General features: G+C 38.9%; 3 protein-coding genes across 3 annotated transcripts in view; 2 read left to right on the top strand and 1 right to left on the bottom strand.

The window, feature by feature from the left end:
- LOC137657735 (coiled-coil domain-containing protein 25-like) overlaps positions 1-22,500 on the bottom strand; it is a 111,819-nt gene that overhangs the window by 83,002 nt on the left and 6,317 nt on the right. The gene's annotated exons all lie outside the window — the stretch shown is intronic.
- On the top strand, positions 5,030-8,558 carry LOC137639692 (uncharacterized). The gene is made up of 3 exons (XM_068371944.1): positions 5,030-5,763; positions 5,873-8,505; positions 8,538-8,558. Exons 2-3 carry the CDS (start codon positions 6,547-6,549, stop codon positions 8,556-8,558), a joined length of 1,980 nt encoding a protein of 659 aa, XP_068228045.1. The 5' UTR covers positions 5,030-5,763; positions 5,873-6,546.
- Positions 9,115-13,169, top strand: LOC137657728 (uncharacterized). Its single transcript, XM_068392181.1, has 2 exons — positions 9,115-12,920; positions 13,030-13,169. The coding sequence occupies exon 1, from the start codon at positions 9,146-9,148 to the stop codon at positions 12,092-12,094; it is 2,949 nt and encodes a 982-aa protein (XP_068248282.1). The 5' UTR covers positions 9,115-9,145; the 3' UTR covers positions 12,095-12,920; positions 13,030-13,169.

The following is a 22,500-nucleotide window of genomic DNA, read 5'->3' as shown; positions in this document are numbered from 1 at the left end:
AAATTCTATCTTGGAAATAATATCTACTGGAATTCATTTATGATAATAGCTTCTGGCTGGGCAGAGATTCCAACCCCTGCCTATTCAGTCGAAAACCATGCCTGCGAGGACTCTACCAACTGAGCTATCAAGAGAGATACGCTGAGGCAGGGGTTCGAATCTCTGCCAAGCCAGAAGCTATTACAATTAATGAATTCCAGTGGGTGTTATTCTCAAGATAGAATTCGGTATTAAATGCCATTGTGGTTGATACTTATAAGGTCTTTGATATCTAGGAGGAGCTATAATACGTGCAGGGTAGGGGGGGGGGGGAGATTGAAGTGATGCTGATAAGCTTTCTATGTAGGCTATGCATACGAGGCAATTAATGTTGTGGAAGTTCTTCTCCACAGAGTCTCATCCGTAATTCAGCAATTAAAGGATGAATGTAGCGACGACTTTTGTTGTTCTTCTTTGGACCACCATTTGCTTAAGGGAAACGAATATATATATATATATATATATATATATATATATATATATATATATATATATCCACATGAAACTGGAAAATGAAAGACCGGGTACCAAGCGCTTCCGTGTATTATGAACACTATTATTTCCTCTAAGAAGTGTACGTAATACATGAAAACACTTGGTACCTGGTCTTTCACTTTTCTGTTTCCTGTGGATTTTATAGTTCTATATCTGTCCCGTGCAGTTTTGTGACTGTTAATTAATGTTAATATTTATATATGTATGCATGTATATATATATATATATATATATATATATACTTATATACAAATAAATATATATATATATATATATATATATATATATATAGATATATATATATATATATATATATATATATATATATATATATATATATATATATATACACACATATGCTTTACTGTCACAAGGATCACAAGGATGACGTGATTTAATATCCAGGAAAAGCCAGTAGTAAATAATAAAATTATTTATTACTGTACCTAGCGCATTCATGCATTTTGATACACAATTCTTCAGGGTGCAATAAAAATTGTACCATGAAGAAGTGTGTATTAAAATGCACGAAAGCGCTAGGTACTAAAGACTTTTATTATTCTCTATTGGCTTTTAATATAAATATATATATATATATATATATATATATATGTATATATATATATATATATATATAAAATATATATATACATGTATATACATATATATATAATATATATATACACACATATATATATATAGATTTATATATATATATATATATATATATATATATGTACACACATATATTTACACACACACACACACACACACACACATATATATATATATATATATATATATATATATATATATATATATGTGTGTGTGTGTGTGTGTGTGTGTTGTGTATAAAAGTATGTGTATACCAATCTGATACGTTGATAAGAATCAAATCTAATCTCAATGCAGTCCATCGTTACCGATGATAACACTAATAGCCATTTCGGTCTTATCCGAAGAGAAAATCAAATAGGAAAAAATTAGAACTCAAACCCGCAATCTCCCCAGATTTTAGTTTTGTGCGTTCTTAAAACAATCACTCAAAATACGAAGGTTTTGTAAACCTAATCACATCGTCATCTACTGATAAATTGTTTTAGCTTAATCTACCAGATACACCACTTTTTTTTTTTTTCGTTTTTTTTTAATATATGCTATATAATCCATTAAGATTTGAAGTTCTCGGTACTGGATAAAATACATACATACATATATATACACACACACACACATATATATAACGGATTTTGAGCGAAGCGAAAAATCTATTTTTGGGTGAGATGGCCATGTCGTCCTGATGGAAGTTCCTACAGGGTAGCTTCCTAGGGTATATTACAACTACGGCGATATTCCCAGAGAATTTACCTTAAGGTACCAGAATTCTAACTCCTGGAGCGAGTATCCCTCGTGAAAGGGATATCGCGACATATCAGAGGACGTATTCTAGACACGTCACATGGCAATCTACATCCTGGACAGAGATTTCGTCTCGTAGGAGGTGATTGGCGAGATACGAATTCGGGAAAGAAAAAGGGGAGCCGCTCCCAAGGCTTCCCTATCCCCCGATTCGTATGCGTGCCTGGCGCCAATCCTGGCGCCATCTGTATTCCTTGTAGCGTACACGAGGTGCTACAGATACTGTATGTAGGGAGGGGTCCTACAGCCCTTTCTTAGAAAGGCAAGGGCGGGTCCATCAGGACGACATGGCCATCTCACCCAAAAATAGATTTTTCGCTTCGCTCAAAATCCGTTTTTTGGGCTCAAGCCATGTCGTCCTGATGGAAGTGTACCAGAGCATTACTGTATCTGTGGATTCTCAGAACGTGCCGTACTCCCCGGAGGTAATTTTTTCCCGGTCGACTAGACCTAGAGACCTAAGATGTTACCGTTATACATCTTTTCAACTAACTATAAACTATGTTAGAGCTTCCTGCCCCCTACAGGGAAGAGTCCTACTAGACTCTGGAAAAGTCTCGAAGAGTACATATATCTATGTATGAATACCAGGCAAGCTAATATAGTGGTCTCGCCCTATATTAAGTAAAGCATAGTTTGTAAAGAACCACTGCGTCAATATTTGCACAATACTTGTATTGGACAAAGGTTTTATATCCGCATAGGAGGAAAACCAATGCAACATAGCTTGCATAAAGGAACAATTCTATTAGAATTATCCCAGATAAGGTACATAGAATGAATGCTCAATTATACCAATAAATTGACACAGGTGAAGGAGACGCAAGGTTCTCAAGAACCAGATTATTGACAGGCAATAAATAGACAGGTTAACCACAATTATATATATATACATAAGAAGAGGATAACCCAAAACTTTAAGCATAAGTATGATAGTAAACAGAGCTTGTTTGTCTGAAAGAAAAACATTAGATGCCACTTTTAAGATACCGAGGTATCAAAGTCATAAAAGCCTGTATTACAAATCAATGACATTAGCGTTAGAAACGCTCGGCACACATGTCTGCACTTATGCTAGGTTCACCTTCGGAAATGGAACAGTCTGGATGGGCAACACAGTGCCCTCACTTAGTTTGTAGTACAGTATGTAACTACACACTCACCCTGGAATTAATCGTCCCAATTAAGACCACTGTTCCTCGCAGAGTTAAACAGTAGGGTTAACACCGCGACCCACTGCTACCACAGATCTCTTTTAGTTCCTCTACTTGCTTCGCATAGTGGCGAAAGAACACTCTGGAAGACTTCCAGCCAGTGTATGAACGGAGATGTTCAAAATCCATACAATTAAAGAAATTTAAGAATGAGGCAACTTTCCTCGGATCGTGACCTGCGGGTGTATTGTCAGGATCCGCTCTGCGAATAAAATATATGATTTTCGCTCTGAGTTGATTCAGAGATAAATTTGAGCCTGATGTTTCTCCCCTGAATAGTTGACCACCCTTGAAGTCTGAAGTTCTATGAAGATAGACCTTTAGGCATTCTACTGGACATAGAGATGCATCTTCTTTCAGAGGGCAGATTCTCCAGGGACCCCACATATTGGTGGGTAACTCAATCTTGGCGAGAAACGTAGGATCCGGAAACAGGTTCAGTTCTCCCCCATCCAGGAACTGAACACGACCTGCCTCTCTCGAGAGGCTACAGTCTCACTAACCCTGGCCCCGGACGCGAGTGCAAAATAGGAAAATAACTTTTTGTGTCAAATCCTTTAACGCACACTCTTCATTGCTCAACAGAGAAGCGAAATGAAGAACTTGTCTAAAGACCATGAAATGGGCTTTGGAGGTGCTGAAGGTCTGAGCCTTTATTAAAGATCTCGTTACCTAGGTCGACCTGGAAGGCATATAGAATGGGTCTTGTCAAAGCAGACTTACACGCTGAAATCGTGTTCGCTGCCAACCCTTGACCATGGAGGTGGAGAAGAAAGATAAGCAGAAGTCTGTCAAGATCTCCTGCGGAATCTTCGCCTTGACTAAAGGCCACCCATTTTCTCCAAGATGACTCATATTGCCTTCTAGTAGATTTGCACTTATATTCCTCAAGGAAGTCTATACTGGCTTTCGAAATCCCGAAACGCTTTCTCACCGCTAGGGAGAGAAAATCATGAGCTGCAGGGTCCGGGTTTTCTGTAATGAAGCGCAGACAGTTGACTTCTGGACTCGCTGGGTCAGAACTGGATCTGGTAGTGGTACAAACTTCAGCTACAGTTCCAATGCCAGGAGGAACCACACGCTGTTCGGCCACTTATGGGCCACTATTGCCGCTACCCTTTGAAGGATCTCAGTTTGTTGAGGACCCTCAACAGAAGGTTGTGAGGAGGGAACAGATAAATCTTGGACCATCTGTTCCAGTCGAGGGACATTGCGTCCACTGCTTCCGCTAAGGGGTCCTCGTACGGGGCACGTACAGGGGCCACTTCTTGTTGTCTTTCGTCGCAAAGAGGTCTATCTGCAGTTCTGGGACTGATTCAGAATGAAGGAGAATGATCCTGCGTCTAAGGACCATTCCGACTCTATCGGTGTGAACCTGGATAGAGCGTCCGCTGTCACATTGCGGACTCCTTGAAGGTGAACTGCCGACAGGTACCACTTCTTTTCCGCCAATCGGAAGACGGCCAACATCACCTGGTTGAGAGGTGGTGACCTCGATCCTTGTCGATTCAAGTATCTCACAACTACCTCGCTGTCTATCACCACCTTATGTGGATCGAGTGACGCGGGGAGACTTTCTTTAAGGTAAGGAGCACTGCCCTCGCTTCTAGAAAGTTTTATGTGAAAGGTCTTGAATAGCCTGGACCAAGTCCCCTGGACTTTTTTCCGATGAGAGTGACCTCCCCATCCCTCCTTCGAGGCGTCTGAGTGAATCGTCACCGACGGGGGAGGTGGCTGAAGAAGAACCGACTTCTTTAGATGTCTGGCTTGGGACCAAGGCCTGAGAAGAGTACTTAGCTGAAGCGGCTGGTCTTCTCAGATCTCTTCACGCGTTTGATGCATAACTTCTCCTGTACTGAAATTCCAAATGGAATTTGTATTTTCTTTTTTATTATATATTATATTTTGTTTTATATTATATTTTGTTTAAAGTAGCATGGTCACTGGAAGGCAGTTAGCTTAGTTTCAAGTATTTAACTACCCCCTTGGTTGTTAACAGCTCACTGCCTTCCTGCGGCCGTTTCTGGTTTTAACCTAACCAGCCACTAATGCTTTGCTTTCTTCCTGAGGTTGACGGAAACTTTAAGATAGTTACGAAGGAGCATTCCATCGCTAAGGGTCTTGTAACTCGAGCTCCTATTCTTGATATAAGAATACACTTTGTACAGCCACACAGTTAACGTGACAAGAACATTTTCTACATGTCCTTTGAAGTGACGAAGAGTATTATCGCCATGTAAACTTCTGTGTAATCCCGACCAGGAAGAAGCTTTCTTTCATCGCAACCCATCTCTACACGTACTTCGCCTTCGTCCCAGGATGATATCGGTGGGTCTGTAAAACTCAGGGGGAGTTTTTTTATGTCGGTCCGAAATCATTTAGAGGGATAATGCCATCCCATTTAAATTTGACTTCCAATTATCATCGCTTACTTTTTTCAATGTTATATTTTTTCATACCTTTCAATTTAGTAACGAGTTCGTACCCTTTTCAGTTTTGTAACGACTTCGTATCCTTTAAAGGGATATCATAAATTGTACTTCGTGGACTCCAGTTTGGACTATGGGTTTATATTTATTTACATAAGATTTCCAAGGTATGCAACTTGCCAAGTGTTATAACGTGCGTCACATAATAATTTGATTTTTATATGTATTTTTATGATCGTTGTGTAGTTTGTAATTTGACATTTGCTAATATTTAAGGTATTTGGAAGAAGCTGAATTATTGCGGTTCCCCCTTGCCTCACGATGTTCAACTTTGTGTATTAGCTGCCGCATCAGCAACTGGATGAATTAGGATATTTATCAAATACAATAAATTAATTTATTTTTTTTCACATTTTAATTATCCTTATTTAATTCCTGGTGTTTGTAAATTAAAATTCAGCGTATGGCGACCGTGACAGGATTTAGCATTATAGGTTAGGTACGTGATACAGAACGTGAATTTCGGTGTGTTCGAGGTTTCTTCCTGGAAGGGGTTGTTATAATTTGCTTATTTCTTTAATCGATTTTTTGCTGTTCAAGAAGAGTTTAGTATACCATTTTTTCGATTCCGTAAGCGAGTTTTTTGTTTACTTGGCAATTGATTTAAAGTTCTTTGTTAACCATTTATGCGGTTCATATTTTGTTTATCCCTTTGCGAATAATTAGTGCGTATTTGAGTGCTCCTATTTTCTCGCGTTATTTTGAGCTTTTTGCTTCGTAATAACGTTATTTGTAATAAGTGGTGTTTACTGTTTTGTTTAGAAAATTTTCGTTGTGTATTGCATTAATATACTTATTATATATATATTGGTGCTTGTTTGTTTATTTGTAGTTGTGTATTGTATTAATCATACTTTTTATATATTTTGGTGCCTGTTTTGGTAGTCATAATGGCTGAATTGGTAGTGCTAATTGGTCAGCGTAAGATTATTAGGAAGAAGGTTACAGATTGTGCCAACCGTTCCTCGCAGTACCCTTCATTAGAAAATACTGCTAAAGTATCTGAACGAGGTGTTCTCCTGGATTATAGGAAGCGATTAAGTGACTTGGATTCTAAAATACAGATTCTAAAATTTTCAGGGGAATTTAGAGAGGAGGATTTGGAAGCTGAGCTTTCAGCATGTCAATCTTACCATGATAAGATTTCAGGTATTTTGCCTTTGTTGGATGTAAGTGTAAATGCTGGAAGCTCTCCCCTTTCATTAACTACTGATATTGCTAGGAGTCTTTTGAGGCAACCCACTGCCCCTCTACCCAAATTCCAAAGTAAGGAAGGTGAGGATTTTTTGAAATTCATTAGAGAATTTGAAACTACGACCCAGAGTTTTAATTATCCAGACAGGGACTTGCTCTTACTTTTGAAACAACAAGTAGAAGGTAGGGCTAAATGTTTACTTGGCTCATTGGAGGCCGACAAACAAAGTTACAACGATGCCAAAGACTTATTGACTAAGGCATTTGCCTCGACTGAATTACGAAAATCGGCTGTAATTAAGAAATTAACTTGTCTAAATCTCAAAGAAGGAGAGGACCCTTTTGTCTTCTTTTCAGAACTTAGAAATATAGTCGAAAATTTCAAATATTTGCATATTGATGTTGAGGAGATTGTTAGATATTTTGTTTGGTCTGCAATGAATGATAGATTTAAGTCTCATCTGGTTCATACCACTAATGTGACTCATCCATCATTTCAGCAAATTGTAGATAATTTCTTTACAGCATGTGAAAGGTATGAACAGGGTCAGACGAAAGGTAAATTGTCAGTCAGGGATAAAGTTGTAACTCATTCAAAGCCATTACAGGAAAAGACTAGTACCATGGCTCTTAAAACTAAGACTGTTCCCGCCAAAGCTTGTAATTTTTGTTCCAAGGTCGGTATTTCTGACAATGATCATTTAAGTTATAAGTGTACTAAGTATGCTACCCCTTCTGATAAAATTTCTTTATTAAATTTGCATAAAGGTTGTGTAAAATGTGGTAATTTTAATCATTTCACTAAAGCATGCAAGTTCAGATTTCGAAGACCCTGTTCACATTGTTCGCAGTATCACATGGAGTATCTTTGTGGGAAACTTAGTCCTGACAGGTGTAATAGTAAAGAAGAGTCTTCCAAGGAAGCAAGCAGTGGGATAGCAGTATTGCCAAATGTTACCACAGGTTCAGTTCTCCCTACTTTCACATTTTGTGTAAATGGTCAAAATAAGCTTTACAGGGGTCTTAAGGATTCAGGGTCACAAAATACTTTTATATCTAGCAAGTTAGCTTCCTCTTGTAATTTAAAGTCTTTGACTACTAATGTTAAACTTACTGTGAAAGGGTTTAATGGTCAAAAGGAATATTCTACTAGTCTTGTTGAAGTTCCTATAAAGCTGGGGAATGAAATCTTTGCTATTTCTGCTTTAGTTGTACCCTCTATAAACCTGCAATTAAATTTACCTTGTCTTGGTCAGGTAGTTAGTGTAATGCAGAGTAAAAATTTTGTATTTGCTGACAAGTTTTTATCAGCCAGTTCTCAGGGCATTGATGACATTCAGCTTTTGTTAGGAGTAGATTTTTCACATTGTCTTTTGGGAAAAGATGTAGTGATAGGGAGTCCTAATTCATCTGTGTATATTGAGACTACTTCAGGAATAATGCTGATGGGGAATGTTGATAGGTTCCTAATTAATCTTACTTCACTTAATGGTAAAGACAGTTTAGCCTCGAAACCACTAAGGGGCGAAAATTCTAATGCTGAAAAAGGTACATATTTTAATATCCCTTGCCATTCTTATTTTCTAGCTACTACTGTATCTATTAATGATGAATTTAACGAGCTCAATGACATGACGACAAATTGTTCATTCACTGTACTTAACGATAAAGGAACTATTATTGATAGGAAACTGCAAGAAGCAACTGATCAAATCCTGAATATGGAGAGCCAATTTTATTTGAACTATGATCAGAAAGTTTATAGTGACGAATCTAATCAGCTCAATAACTCTCTCGTGGATTACACTTTGAGAAATTTGCACACGAGAAGTGATGGGCGTATAGTTGTTCCCTTGTTATGGAATGGAAAGGTATCACACCTTCTTTCGAGAAATGAGTCTCTTTCCAAGGCTATTCTTCAATCTAATTTTAAAAAGTTACTTCGTAAGAAAGGTTCCTTACAGTTGGTGGATAACTGCATAAAGGAGCAATTAAATATGGGAATTATTGAACCAATTTTTGACTTGGAAGTATTTAAGGCTGAATACCCTAACTATTCATTCTTACCTCATATGCCAGTTTTTAAGCCAGAAAGGGATACTACGAAATGTCGCATAGTGTTTCTTTCTAATTTGCAGGAATCCTATAAGAAACTGTCATTGTCACATAATCAATGTATGTATGCTGGGCCTAACCTAAATCAAAAACTTTCATCTGCATTTCTTAATATTAGGTTTGATGAAAAAATTTTAATATTTAAAAATTTTAATATTTGATTTGAAAAAAGCTTTCAATATGTTGGCTTTAAGTGAAATTGATCAGTCTAGACTATTGTTCTTTTGGTTTCGGAATGTTAGCGCAGGTGATTACACTCCCGTTGCTTATAAAAATGTCAGGCTTTCATTTGGACTTCGGTGTAGCCCATTTCTTTTGATGGCTTCATTGTATTATATGTTAATTTTAACTTCCAGTAATGATTCAAGAATTGATGAACTAAAGAAACTTATTTACGCCTTAATATATATGGATAATGGTGCTATTACTATGAACAGCTCTGATGACCTAAGGTGGGCCTATAAGCAGTTAGATGACATATTCAGACCCTTTAAATTTGAAACTCAGCAGCTGATAACCAATGATATTGATCTGCAGTCTGACATAGATCAGTCAGTTCTTACTCCTGAAGTCAATAAATTGTTTGGGCTTGAATGGGATAGACTTTCGGATGATATTTTCACTAGGCCAATTAACCTTGACCCAGGAGCTAACACTAAAAGATTAATTCTTAGGTCCATTGCCTCCCAGTTTGACATTTTTGGTTTCAACTTGCCTTTATTTAACCGATGTAGGATTTATATGCATAATTTGCAGTGTCAAAAGGGTTTGAATTGGGATCAGACTCTTAACAGTCAACAGCTCAAAGACTGGAGGAATATCTGTAGGCAATGTAATTCATCGCCCCCTCTCAAAGTAACTCGGTTTGTGGGTCGAAGGGATGGTGAGTATAATATAATTGTTTTTACCGATGCCAGTTGTGACATATATGGGTGTGTCATTTATCTACTGAATGTTGAGTCTGGCAAACTTACCTTTGTTAATGCTAAAAATCGGTTGGTTAATACCCAATTGAAAGGTAAATCCATACCATCTTTAGAGATCCACGCCATTAATTTAGGAGTTGAGCAATCTATTGATCTTTATTTGGATCTTGCTGGTCCCAGTTGCATAAAACCTATAAAGGTGACAAAGATTTGTCTTTTTTCAGATTCTTCTTGTGCCCTGCAATGGTTAATAAGTTCTTCTCTTCAACTTAAGAAAATGAACCAATGTTCTACTTTTGTAATGAACAGAATCTATAGCATACAAAAACTTTGTGAAACATATCCGGTTCAATTTGGGTTTATTAATGGCAAGGAAAATCCTGCAGATATGGTAACCAGGTGCACATCATATAAATTGTTGATGAAATCTTGTTTTCTTTCAGGCCCGGACCTGACTAATATTCGGGCACCTGACATGCAGTTCACTATTCCTAAAGAGGGTTATCTTTCAGGAAATTACTTGAATATTTCTAATGTTCCTTTAGTTAAGAGAGAATGCTTGGTTAATATTTCAGATTTTTCAGATTTCAGAAGACTGGTTTTGCTGTACCGTCGGTGTATAATATGCATATACAAATGGAAAGCTAAAGTGAGAAGGGAAGTTAAGGTACAAGAAAAGAATTTTTTCTCTTTAGCTCTTGTCCATTTGATTTTGAATGATCAACAAAATCACTTTGCTGATGTTTTAGAACATTTTTCCAAAGGTTTTTCTGCAGTAAAGGATATACCAGGTATAGTTTCTCAGTTGAATGTGTTTGTTGATAACGATGGCATTTTGAGAGTGAAGAGCAAATTTAAGAATGAGAAAAAATTTCCTATTCTATTATCTAGGGACAGCCATTTAACCAAGTTAATTATACTTGATATTCATCATAAATTAGCTCATTCTGGGTGCTATGCTGTTCTTGCTGAACTCAGAAGACACTATTTTATTCCTAGAAATTTTTCTTTGGTAAAAAAGATTTTGAGGCAATGTGTTCACTGCAAAAGATTTAACGCAAGACCTGTTAATTTAAATCAAAATTGTTACAGGGAATTCAGGGAAGACCCACCAGCTGTACCTTTCGGCAATATTTTCATTGATTATATTGGTCCTTTTACAGTTAAGCTGGAGAAAGAAAATGTTAAGGTATGGCTATTATGTTTTACTTGCACTTGGTCTCGTGCAGTTAATTTGAAAATTTGCAGAACACTTAGTGTGCCTGATTTTCTTAGGGCATTTTCTATTCATTGCTTCGAATTTGGCATTCCACAGTTGTGCATTAGTGACCTAGGGTCACAAATAGTTGCAGGAGCTAATGTTGTAACTTCATTCTTGAATGATCCCCACACTCAATTGTATTTTGAGGAGAGAGGTGTTAAACCTTTGACTTTTCAACAGTATTTTAAAGGGTGTAGTCAGTTAGGCTCCATGGTCGAGGTTTGTGTCAAGTTAACAAAGAGGCTTTTATATGGGTCCATCAAGAACAATATTCTTTCTTTCTTTGATTTTGAGTTTACTGTATGTCAAGTTGTCCACTTGGTAAACAAACGGCCAATATCTTTTAAAGAGGCTCTTAGGGATAGTGCAGCGGAAGACCTTCCTGAACCAATAACTCCCGAAATGTTAATAAGAGGGTATGAGCTTTCTTCCCTCAATATCATTCCAGATTTATCACCTTTACCTGAGGATAAAGAATTTGTTCCTTGTAGAACTACTAATGAATTTGAACAGTTGTCAAAAATTAGGAGTAAACTTTTAGATATTTACCATCATGAGTTTTTGCAAACCCTTTTAAGCCAGGCGGTTGATAGAAAGGGTAGATATCTCCCTGTAACTCATCATCCTCTAAAACCAGGTGACATTGTTTTAATTAAGGAAGATAATACGAAGATTAACAACTATCCTCTAGGTCGAATAAAGGAAACTTTCACAAATGATCTTGGGGAAACTACACATGCAAAAGTTTTCAAAGGCCGTACCAGACAAGTTTGTAAACTCCATGTTAATAATCTGATACCTTATCTTTCTTTACATGATGATGTGGACTTTAAGCCAAACAATTTGCACAACATTGACAAATTATCACCAGCTTCTGAGAGGCCTAAAAGAAAGGCTGCTGTGGAAAGCCGGAGGAAAACATCTGAAATGTTGAATTTATAAAATGATAAATTTAAATTTGTATGTAGGTAAATAATTTATTTGGTAAATCCAAAAAATCTTTTTGGATTCGTTCCCCTGCAGTGTACTGAAATTCCAAATGGAATTTGTATTTTCTTTTTTATTATATATTATATTTTGTTTTATATTATATTTTGTTTAAAGTAGCATGGTCACTGGAAGGCAGTTAGCTTAGTTTCAAGTATTTAACTACCCCCTTGGTTGTTAACAGCTCACTGCCTTCCTGCGGCCGTTTCTGGTTTTAACCTAACCAGCCACTAATGCTTTGCTTTCTTCCTGAGGTTGACGGAAACTTTAAGATAGTTACGAAGGAGCATTCCATCGCTAAGGGTCTTGTAACTCGAGCTCCTATTCTTGATATAAGAATACACTTTGTACAGCCACACAGTTAACGTGACAAGAACATTTTCTACATGTCCTTTGAAGTGACGAAGAGTATTATCGCCATGTAAACTTCTGTGTAATCCCGACCAGGAAGAAGCTTTCTTTCATCGCAACCCATCTCTACACGTACTTCGCCTTCGTCCCAGGATGATATCGGTGGGTCTGTAAAACTCAGGGGGAGTTTTTTTATGTCGGTCCGAAATCATTTAGAGGGATAATGCCATCCCATTTAAATTTGACTTCCAATTATCATCGCTTACTTTTTTCAATGTTATATTTTTTCATACCTTTCAATTTAGTAACGAGTTCGTACCCTTTTCAGTTTTGTAACGACTTCGTATCCTTTAAAGGGATATCATAAATTGTACTTCGTGGACTCCAGTTTGGACTATGGGTTTATATTTATTTACATAAGATTTCCAAGGTATGCAACTTGCCAAGTGTTATAACGTGCGTCACATAATAATTTGATTTTTATATGTATTTTTATGATCGTTGTGTAGTTTGTAATTTGACATTTGCTAATATTTAAGGTATTTGGAAGAAGCTGAATTATTGCGGTTCCCCCTTGCCTCACGATGTTCAACTTTGTGTATTAGCTGCCGCATCAGCAACTGGATGAATTAGGATATTTATCAAATACAATAAATTAATTTATTTTTTTTCACATTTTAATTATCCTTATTTAATTCCTGGTGTTTGTAAATTAAAATTCAGCGTAATTCAGCGTATCTCCAAACTCCGATTGCATCCTTTAGCTGTGCTCTTAGCACTGGGTCTGTCACCGAAGCAAACTGGAGAGAGCGCAGTACTCTCTCCTGCTCGTGTCTTGATATCCTTTCGGAATCTTGAAGTCTCTTGACAGAACCCGCTATCTCCTTCCTTTTCTTCGCCGGGGTGGAGAAACAGTGTGACAAAAGGTCCCAGTGGATTCCCAGCCACTGGAACTTTTGAGATGGAGAAAGTCGAGACTTTTTCTGTTGATCTTGAAGCCTAGGTACTCTAGGAACTGGATCACTTGACTGGAAGCTTGCAAGCATTCTGTCTCGGATGCTGCCCACACCAACCAGTCGTCCAGGTAGGCTACTACCTGAATTCCCTTTAGGCGTAATTGTTTGAGAGCTACGCTCGCAAGCTTCGTAAAAATCCTTGGGGCTATGTTTAGCCCGAATGGCATGGCTCCGAAGGCGTATAGTCTTCGTTGTAGCCTGAACCTAGGTAGGGGGAGAGTCGATGGCTAATTGGAATGTACCAATAGGCGTCTAACAAGTCTATAGAGACGGAATATGCCCTCTCGGGCAGTAAGGTCCTTATGTGTTGCAGTGTTAGCATTTTGAATTTGCAATTCACTATGAACTTGTTGAGTGGCGACCAGTCCAGAATGACTCTGAGCTTTTCCGAGTCTTTCTTGGGAACACAAAACAGCCTCCCTTAGAAATTGATGGGCTTCACCCTTCGGATCACCTTTTTTCTCCAACAGTTCTTGAACGTACTCCTCCATAACGGGGGTGGAGTGTTGGAAAAACCGAAGGCACGGGGATGGAGTGCTGTACCAGCTCCCGCCCAGTCCATTCTTGAGTAGGCTGTGGGCCCAGGGATCGAAGGTCCACCGATCCCGAAATTTCAGAAGTCTCCCTCCTACCGGTATCACCTCACCTGAGGTCTTGCCTTCCTGACCACGACCACCCCTGAATCCCCTTCCCCTTGAGGGGCGTCTAGACGAGCCTCTGGCTGCTCCTCTAGGCTTTGCTCGAAAGGAAGTAGACTGCCCTTCGAACGCTGGGGTGAATGCCGTGGAATGTGTCGACACGGCCTGGGGTACCCACTGAAAGGTGGTCGGGGTTTGTGCCACGATCTGGGGCACTGGGGGCAATGGCAATTGCAGTTGCTGTTGCTGTCTAACAGGCTTGGCTGGCCGAGACGGTAGCCTAGTCCTCATAGTCTTCCTCTTTGGTTGAGGACCCTCATCCGGGGAAGACTTTCTTTTGATAGCCAGGCCCCACTTCTGGAGAAGGTTTCTATTCTCCAAGGCGGCCTTATCAACAACTTCTTTGACCAAGTCGGTAGGGAAAAGGTCTTTTCCCCAAATGTTGGAGGAGATTAGTTTCTTTGGCTCGTACCTCACCGTAGCCGAGGTAAACACGAACTCCCTACAAGCTCTCCTTGCCTTGACGAAGCCATAAAGGTCCTTCGTCACTGTGGCCAGATGAGGCTTGGCCACTACCATGAACATTTCATGGACCTTGGGGTCACTTGCCATCGTCTCGAGAGTAGTCTGAAGAGACATTGAGGCAGTCAGTCTTTCTTTTGTATCGAACTCACTTCGCAAAAGAAAGTCAGACAGCTTAGGGAGGTCCTTGCCGAACTGACGTCCGGCAATATCAGCCTCCAACTTTCCCACTGAGAACGTAAGATGGACGTCCTTCCAGTCTTTGTGGTCCATAGGCAGGGCCAGCGACAAGGGTTTACACTCCTCTAGGGAGGGGCAAGACTTGCTGGCCTCGATTGCTTTTAGTACAGCCAGAAACCCTTTCTGTAAAAAGGGGAAGGCTCTAGTAGGCGAGGACACAAAGGAAGGGAGCTTCCTATTCAATGCGGCTACCTTTGAGTTAGAGAAGCCCCTCTCTTTCATCGAGGATGAAAGTAGAGCTTGAGCCTTAGCATGGTCCATCACTATGACCTCCTTCGGCTCTGTCTCCTCCTTTGAAGCTGGTTCCTTCCTCAGCCGGACATAACAGTCCGGATATGATGCCTTGCTGGGCCAGAATTCCACCTCCAGGGGAACTGAGCCCAGCTTATCCGAGATGACGATCTTTCCAGTCGTCATCGGCATGTGCTCAGCATACCTCCATGGGTTAGCATCTGAGCACAAGGGAAGGTCTTTCACATTGAGCTTTTTCTGGGGCCCATGTGATTCTGCAAGGCACTGCATTCGCAGTTCCATTGCAGCCGCCTTCTCCTGATTCTCCTTCTGCATTTGTTGGATCATTCCAACAATAGAAGAGAGGGCCTGTCCCAGCTCTACTGGGAGACCGGCCGATATAGAGGGGCTTGAACTTCATCCTGGGCTTCTGCCAGGAGGTCTTCCTCCTGACACCCGTCCACATCAGACATCCTGTCACTAGCTGGATGTCTTGCATCGCGACCGCGACTTCAGCATCCACCTGGATCTGAACTTAGGGGATCTCCTCTTGAGGCTGGGGAACCACTGCATCAGCTGATGCCTTAGGGAAAGGATACGCCCTCATCTTCTCACTTGGAAGATAAGGGCCAGAAGTGTTCTTTTGGAAGCCCCTTACCCAGGTACGAAGCTTCTTCCTAGCTATTTAAATGTCTCAGTAATCAGGTTAGTGCACACAGTACATACCTGAGGGTCCCAATACCGGAGATCATCCTTGGAGACAGCGTATGCTGCGTGTCTCCTACAAAACTCATGTCCGCAGAGGTTTTGCTGCTGACATTGCAGAAAGCACTTCCCCACTTCGGAGTGTCCTTCTGTAAAGAGAAGAAATTTCCATGAGTATCAAGTGAACTATGTATCACTGGATATGCATAGTATAGCATAACAATTCAGAAAGGAAAGACACACACTTGTGTTTCCCTCACAACCCATTGTTGCAGCCTTCCAGATAATAAAATCAAAATGGTTTATCTCTTCTAGAGTAACCAATGCAAGGTTTCCAGAGGAAACAGGTGGAGCTCACACCTAAGCAATGATTTTAAAATCCTGGATAATAGACAGGGAAGAACTCAGCTTCCTATCTGTAGGGCAACAGCAAAGGGATGTGCAAGAAAAAACAATAGTGTTAGAAGACACAGTGCTGTACCAAAACCCTTACCATAGTTTTCTTCTTACTGTATATGTTATACTGAAGAATACTAGGACAGTATAAGGGGATGTGTGCCGGCCTGCCTTTGCCGGCCGGCACACACCACAACTAGCTTTAAAGTATACTACTTAACAGCTATAGGGCGGCAGCACTCTGGTTCAAATGCCTGTGCCGGTCGGCAGCAACTGCCGGCCGGTAACAGCCAGTGTTGGCCGGCAATGGCTGCCGGCCAGCAACTACACAAGGTAGTACCCAGCTGCCGGCCACACTCTTGGTGACCGGCAGACAAGGGCTGACATAAGCCGGCCGGCAAAGGTACAAGACCGATGCCAGCTGGCAGCAAAAGAACCAGAAGACTACACCTGCCCGGCTGCCGGCCTCATAGGCCGGCAGCCGGGACAGGTACAGCACTAGAAGAGAAAAAGAAAAATAGAATGGATGCCGGGATAAGAGTGTACACAACCTCCAAGCCCGGCAACCGAAAGAGTGCATATAAGGAAGGGGAGAAACTAATTCAGGCTTCCTTGACCAATGCCGTCCGGCTCTGCCGGCAGGCATGGATGAGGGACCAAGAGAGGTCCGGGCAGCACTCGAAAACATAAGACCCTTGCCGGCCAGCAGCTCTGCCGGCCGGCAAGGGGCTGAGTCAATTCCACATCCTAACCTATACTAGGTCCAGAAGTAGAACGACGTACAGTACAGTAAGACCCCTGCCGGCCAGTTCTGCCGGCCGGCAAGGGGCTGAGTCAATTCCACATCCTAACCTATACTAGGTCCAGATGTAGAACGACCTACAGTACAGTATGAAGAAAGAGGGGGAAGGGACAAGAGGGTCCTGCCAACCTTGCTTTAGTGACAGATCACCCGCAGCTAAGAAACTTATCTTAGCCTAAGGGAGATCTAAGGGGAAAGGCCAGCAATACTTGCCAGCTTCCAGAGCACCAAAGCAAGGAAGGCGTTGCTACTCCCAAGGGAAGAACTTATCCTCCCGCGAGAACAGCAACAGGACTAGTCTGGTAGATCACAAAAGAAGGAATCATATCCACAGAAACCTTCGGTAGTGACCTAAGGGAGCTAAGCTCCCTTTGTATGTGTTAGGTCAGCGAGGGGGACTCAGCCCCAAGCCAGACAACACAGACTCAGACTAAAAACTCTGTTGTTCTGTCCCTCTTGAACCATAACTACAGGAACAGGAAGGTACAGTAACACCCTAGTATAGTTTTATCGAAAATAAATTTCGGAAAAAACCACTTAGGGATAAGCCCAAGGCTTAAACAGAGGGAAAGGGATTGCATACCTTCTCCGAAGAAAAGAAAGCAACCGGGGAGTATGATAAAGTATACTAAGGCTCCATAAGCAACTAGCCTAGGCACCAAGAGAATCGATTACCTAATTCACCGAAACTCACTCGTATACTATCTTGGAAATATTCCACACAGTCTAAAATGTATAAAATATAGCCTAAAGCTTCAATAAAATTTTAATTACACTCGGAAAAACCATAATCATGCATGAAGTACTAGGACCAAACGACTAGGCTACATGGCCTAGCGTAGGCCAGAATGGCGAATACTTCGCCAAATAATACTAAGCACGAAAGGAAATCCTATGTAATGCTAAATAGCTAAAATTTATTAAAGCAAAACAACCAGGAATGTCGCTCTGACTAACTAACTTATACCTAGCGAGCGACAGCGTCCAAGACGCCTCTGGTAGGCTACGGCTCTTGTATCAAAGATTAATCCTATTAATCACTCAAAATTTTACCAAGAGCCTACATTTATACATAACAGACACTATACTCAACTTATCAGAGGCCGACGAAGACGAAGAAGCCATAAAAAGTCGAATAAATCCAAGATTTGCGAGAAAAACAGGAAAAAACACCGAGTTGTTAAGCTACGCAAAAAGGAATACAGATGGCGCCAGGATTGGCGCCAGGCACGCATACGAATCGGGGGATAGGGAAGCCTTGGGAGCGGCTCCCCTTTTTCTTTCCCGAATTCGTATCTCGCCAATCACCTCCTACGAGACGAAATCTCTGTCCAGGATGTAGATTGCCATGTGACGTGTCTAGAATACGTCCTCTGATATGTCGCGATATCCCTTTCACGAGGGATACTCGCTCCAGGAGTTAGAATTCTGGTACCTTAAGGTAAATTCTCTGGGAATATCGCCGTAGTTGTAATATACCCTAGGAAGCTACCCTATAGGAACTTCCATCAGGACGACATGGCTTGAGCCCAAAAATACATATATATATATATATACATATATATATCTATAAATATATATATATATATATATATATATATATATATATATATATATATATCTATATACATATATATCTACATATATATATATATATATATATATATATATATATATATATATATATATATATATACATATATATACATACATATATATATATATATATATATATATATATATATATATATATATATATTCATATATATATACACACATATATATATATATATATATATATATATATATATATATATATATATATATATAAAATTTTGTCTTATTTCATACAAATATGTTTATGATTTTGAAACGCATGTAATATGTTCTGCAAAAATATAAAACCACAAACACTCCTTGCATTACATTAACAATAAAACATTTTAATCACTTTACCGTATTAAAAATCAATCGATGCCATGGAATTTTAAGACAACATAAAATACAAACATAATTATAACCTAGCAATAATTATTTAGTGCTCATCTTATTTCAGCTTATGGAGAAATAATTTAATTATATTTTGAATATAAATTATAAATACATTTTGAAACAAAAAATTGAAGGTATTTAAAAAAAATCCATCCTTGAATGGCATTTACGAAAAAAAAAAAAAAAAAAAAAAAAAAAAAAAAAAAAAAAAAACATATTTAAGAAATGAATTCCAATCACTTGCAGTTTAACTCGCAGAGGAACCAGTTTAACTAGTTTTTGCGTGTTATGATTGGCGGGTGACTTTCGTGTTTTCATTTCTAGCAACAGCCCTCGAAAGATTATTAAAATCGCATCTCGGGATTCTTGAAATGACCAAATGCATTTCATGTTACCAAAACTACCAGAAATTAGAAACGGATTATCATGCTTTTTTCAAACGTTATATTAATTAACGCTGCCCTTTCAACTCGGAAACTCGGAATGTGAAACCAGTTCTACTCTCAGAAGAACACTTTAGTGTTAGTATTACTTGATAAGCTACAACCCTAGTTGCAAAAGCAGGATGCTATAAGCCCAGGGGTCCCAACAGGGAAAATAACCCAGTAAAGAAAAGGAAAAAAGGAAAAATAAAATATTTTAAGAACAGCAATAACACTTGAGTAAATATTTCTTATATTATCATTATTATTATTACTTGCTCAGATACAACCCTAGTTGGAAAAGCAGGATGCTATAAGCCCAGGGGCTCCAACAGGGGAAAATACCCCAGTGAGGAAAGGAAAAAAGGAAAAATTAAATATTTTATGAAGAATAACATTAAAATAAATATCTCCGAAATAAAATATAAAAACTTTAACAAAACAAGAGGAAGAGAAATTAGATAGGATAGTGTGCCCGAGTGTGCCCTCAAGCGAGTGCTGGGGCCTGGGAGAAACCCCTGTAGTTAAACTGTGAAGTAGAAAAAAAAAATAGAGTGAACAGCTAAGAAATGGAAAATAACACGAACGGATGAGATATGATGAGAGTTACGAGGAGTTACAAGGATTTTGGATATCGCAAAGACTTTTTAGTCTATCCACGGAGACTGCATTTGCTCTTTGGTAGACCGATTTAGTTTAAGCATTTAGAGAGTTTTTATGATTTCGTCATGACAAACTATAAAAACTCCAACAAAACAAGAGGAAGAGAAACTAGACAGATCAGCGTGCCCTCAAGCACCCTCAAGCAAGAGAACTCTAACCCAAGACAGTGGAAGAGCATGGTACAGAGGCTTTAGCACTACCCAAGACTAGAAAACAATGGTTTGATTTTGGAGTGTCCTCCTAGAAGAGATGCTTACCATAGCTAGTCTCTTCTACCCTTACCAAGAGGAAAGTAGCCACTGAACAATTACAGTACAGTAGTCAACCTCTTGAGAGAAGAAGAACTGTTTTGTAATCTCAGTGTTGTCAGGTGTATGAGGACAGAGGAGAATATGTAAAGACTAAGCCAGACTATTCGGTTTATGTGTAAGCAAAAAGGAAATGAACCGTAACCAGATAGATGGATCCAATGTAATACTGTCTGGCTAGTCAAAGGACCCCATAACTCTCTAGTGGTAGTATCTCAACGGGTGGCTGGTGCCCTAGCCAACCTACTACCTATATAACATCCAAACCACTTGCATTCAACCAAACACCCGCACAATTTAATGCCCATAACTATCAACCTCCATCCAGCATTGCTCAAAACTTTCTGCTGTTTCTAGGCAAACAAAAACCAAAGAACTCAGCAGCGAAAACGTTCAATCAAGTCCTTCATATCACTTTCCTCCTGGTAAGGGTAGAAGAGAGTCTTTAGCTATGGTAAGCAGCTCTTCTAGGAGAAGGACACTCCAAAATCAAACCATTGTTCTCTAGTCTTGGGTAGTGCCATAACCTCTGTACCATGATCTTCCACTGTCTTGGATTAGAATTCTCTTGCTTGAGGGTACACTCGGGCACACTATTCTATCTCATTTCTCTTCCTCTTGTTTTGTTAAAGTTTTTATAGTTTGTATAGGAAATATTTATTTTAATGTTGTTACTGTTCTTAAAATATGTTCTTTTCCTTTGTTTCCTTTCCTCACTGGCCTATTTTCCCTGTTTTGGCCCCTGGGCTTATAGCATCCTGCTTTTCCAACTAGGGTCGTAGATTAGCAAGTAATAATAATAATAGTAATAAAAACGTCAACAGTCATGCCCAGTAGCCCAAACCAACTTTGACCTGATTAAGCAGTAGAAATATTAGTAGAAATGAGATTATATTTATTCGTCTGTCGTGCTATGATGCCGATTTGTGACTTACAATTATTGCAGTATTTACTGGCTGGAGAATATTATATACAAAACCACATTACTCGGTAAAGTCACGTTCATTTACATATAAAATGACTTGGATTTAACTTTCAATATCAGCGGTACTTTGTTCCTTTATATAGCCTTTTGTACATGATAGAATTTTAATATTCTTATTTAATCCATTATCGGTATTTATCAATGAAGAAATGCATTCATATGCATAACTGTATTTTACAAAATTACTTAACAATATAATCTTTAATCTACTGCATTAATCTTACGTATAAAATCTATGAACTTTCACCTTCTAGGCTCCAATTTAACAAAAGGAGTATTTTACCTGTCTCTTTATATAAAACATTCAAAGATAAAATACCAGTAACCTTCTAAGCAAACGATCAACGTGCAAACGTGATCTAAAAAGAGATGCTTCATCAAAGTCAAGTGACCGAAGTAATCTGCTATAAAAGGATTAAACGCAGAGGTGGCTGTCCTTCGTAAGGTAGAGAATCCGGTCTACTTTTAAAGTTACAAGAATATATTCAGACAAATAGACGGAGTTACGACTTAAAACGAATTATATCTAAGGTACGGAAATTGTAAAAATAAATAATTGACGATGATAACTTTCGTAGCAATAACTGCAACAACTAATAATAATAATAATAATAATAATAATAATCCAATAGTAATAATAATGATCTCCCCTATACAATAAAGAGCAAGCATTTGGCCACACACGCACACAAATACACACACATATAATATATATGTATGTATGTATGTGTATATATATATAGTATATGTATGTATGTATGTATGTATGTATATATATATATATATATATATATATATATATATATATATATATATATATATATATATATAAATATATATATATATATATATATATATATATATATAAATATATATATATATATATATATATATATATATATTACACTGTCACATTCAGAGGGGAGAGGGTTAGTCCTACCCTGGTGAAAGGGGGACACCACAAACTTCCACAAATTGCCGAACCAGCGGGTTGTAGTCAGTAGGGATGAGCAAGGTTGAGTCTGTATGCCTCTGTGCGCGCGCGCATCTTTTTATAAATATCTGGACGGCATTTATGACGGGTTGCGTA

The sequence above is a fragment of the Palaemon carinicauda genome, chromosome 1 (assembly GCF_036898095.1).
Source record: "Palaemon carinicauda isolate YSFRI2023 chromosome 1, ASM3689809v2, whole genome shotgun sequence".
In the NCBI taxonomy this organism is placed as follows: domain Eukaryota; kingdom Metazoa; phylum Arthropoda; class Malacostraca; order Decapoda; family Palaemonidae; genus Palaemon; species Palaemon carinicauda.
Note: the sequence above shows the minus strand (reverse complement) of the source record. Positions and strands in the feature narration are given on the sequence as shown.

Bases quoted from the DNA above. Each gene is read 5' to 3' on its own strand.
- LOC137639692 (XM_068371944.1), top strand. From the start codon at position 6,547: ATGGCTGAATTGGTAGTGCTAATTGGTCAGCGTAAGATTATTAGGAAG. The intron at 8,506-8,537 runs GTACTTAACGAT...TATTATTGATAG, and splicing joins CGACAAATTGTTCATTCACT to GAAACTGCAAGAAGCAACTG.
- LOC137657728 (XM_068392181.1), top strand. From the start codon at position 9,146: ATGTTGGCTTTAAGTGAAATTGATCAGTCTAGACTATTGTTCTTTTGG.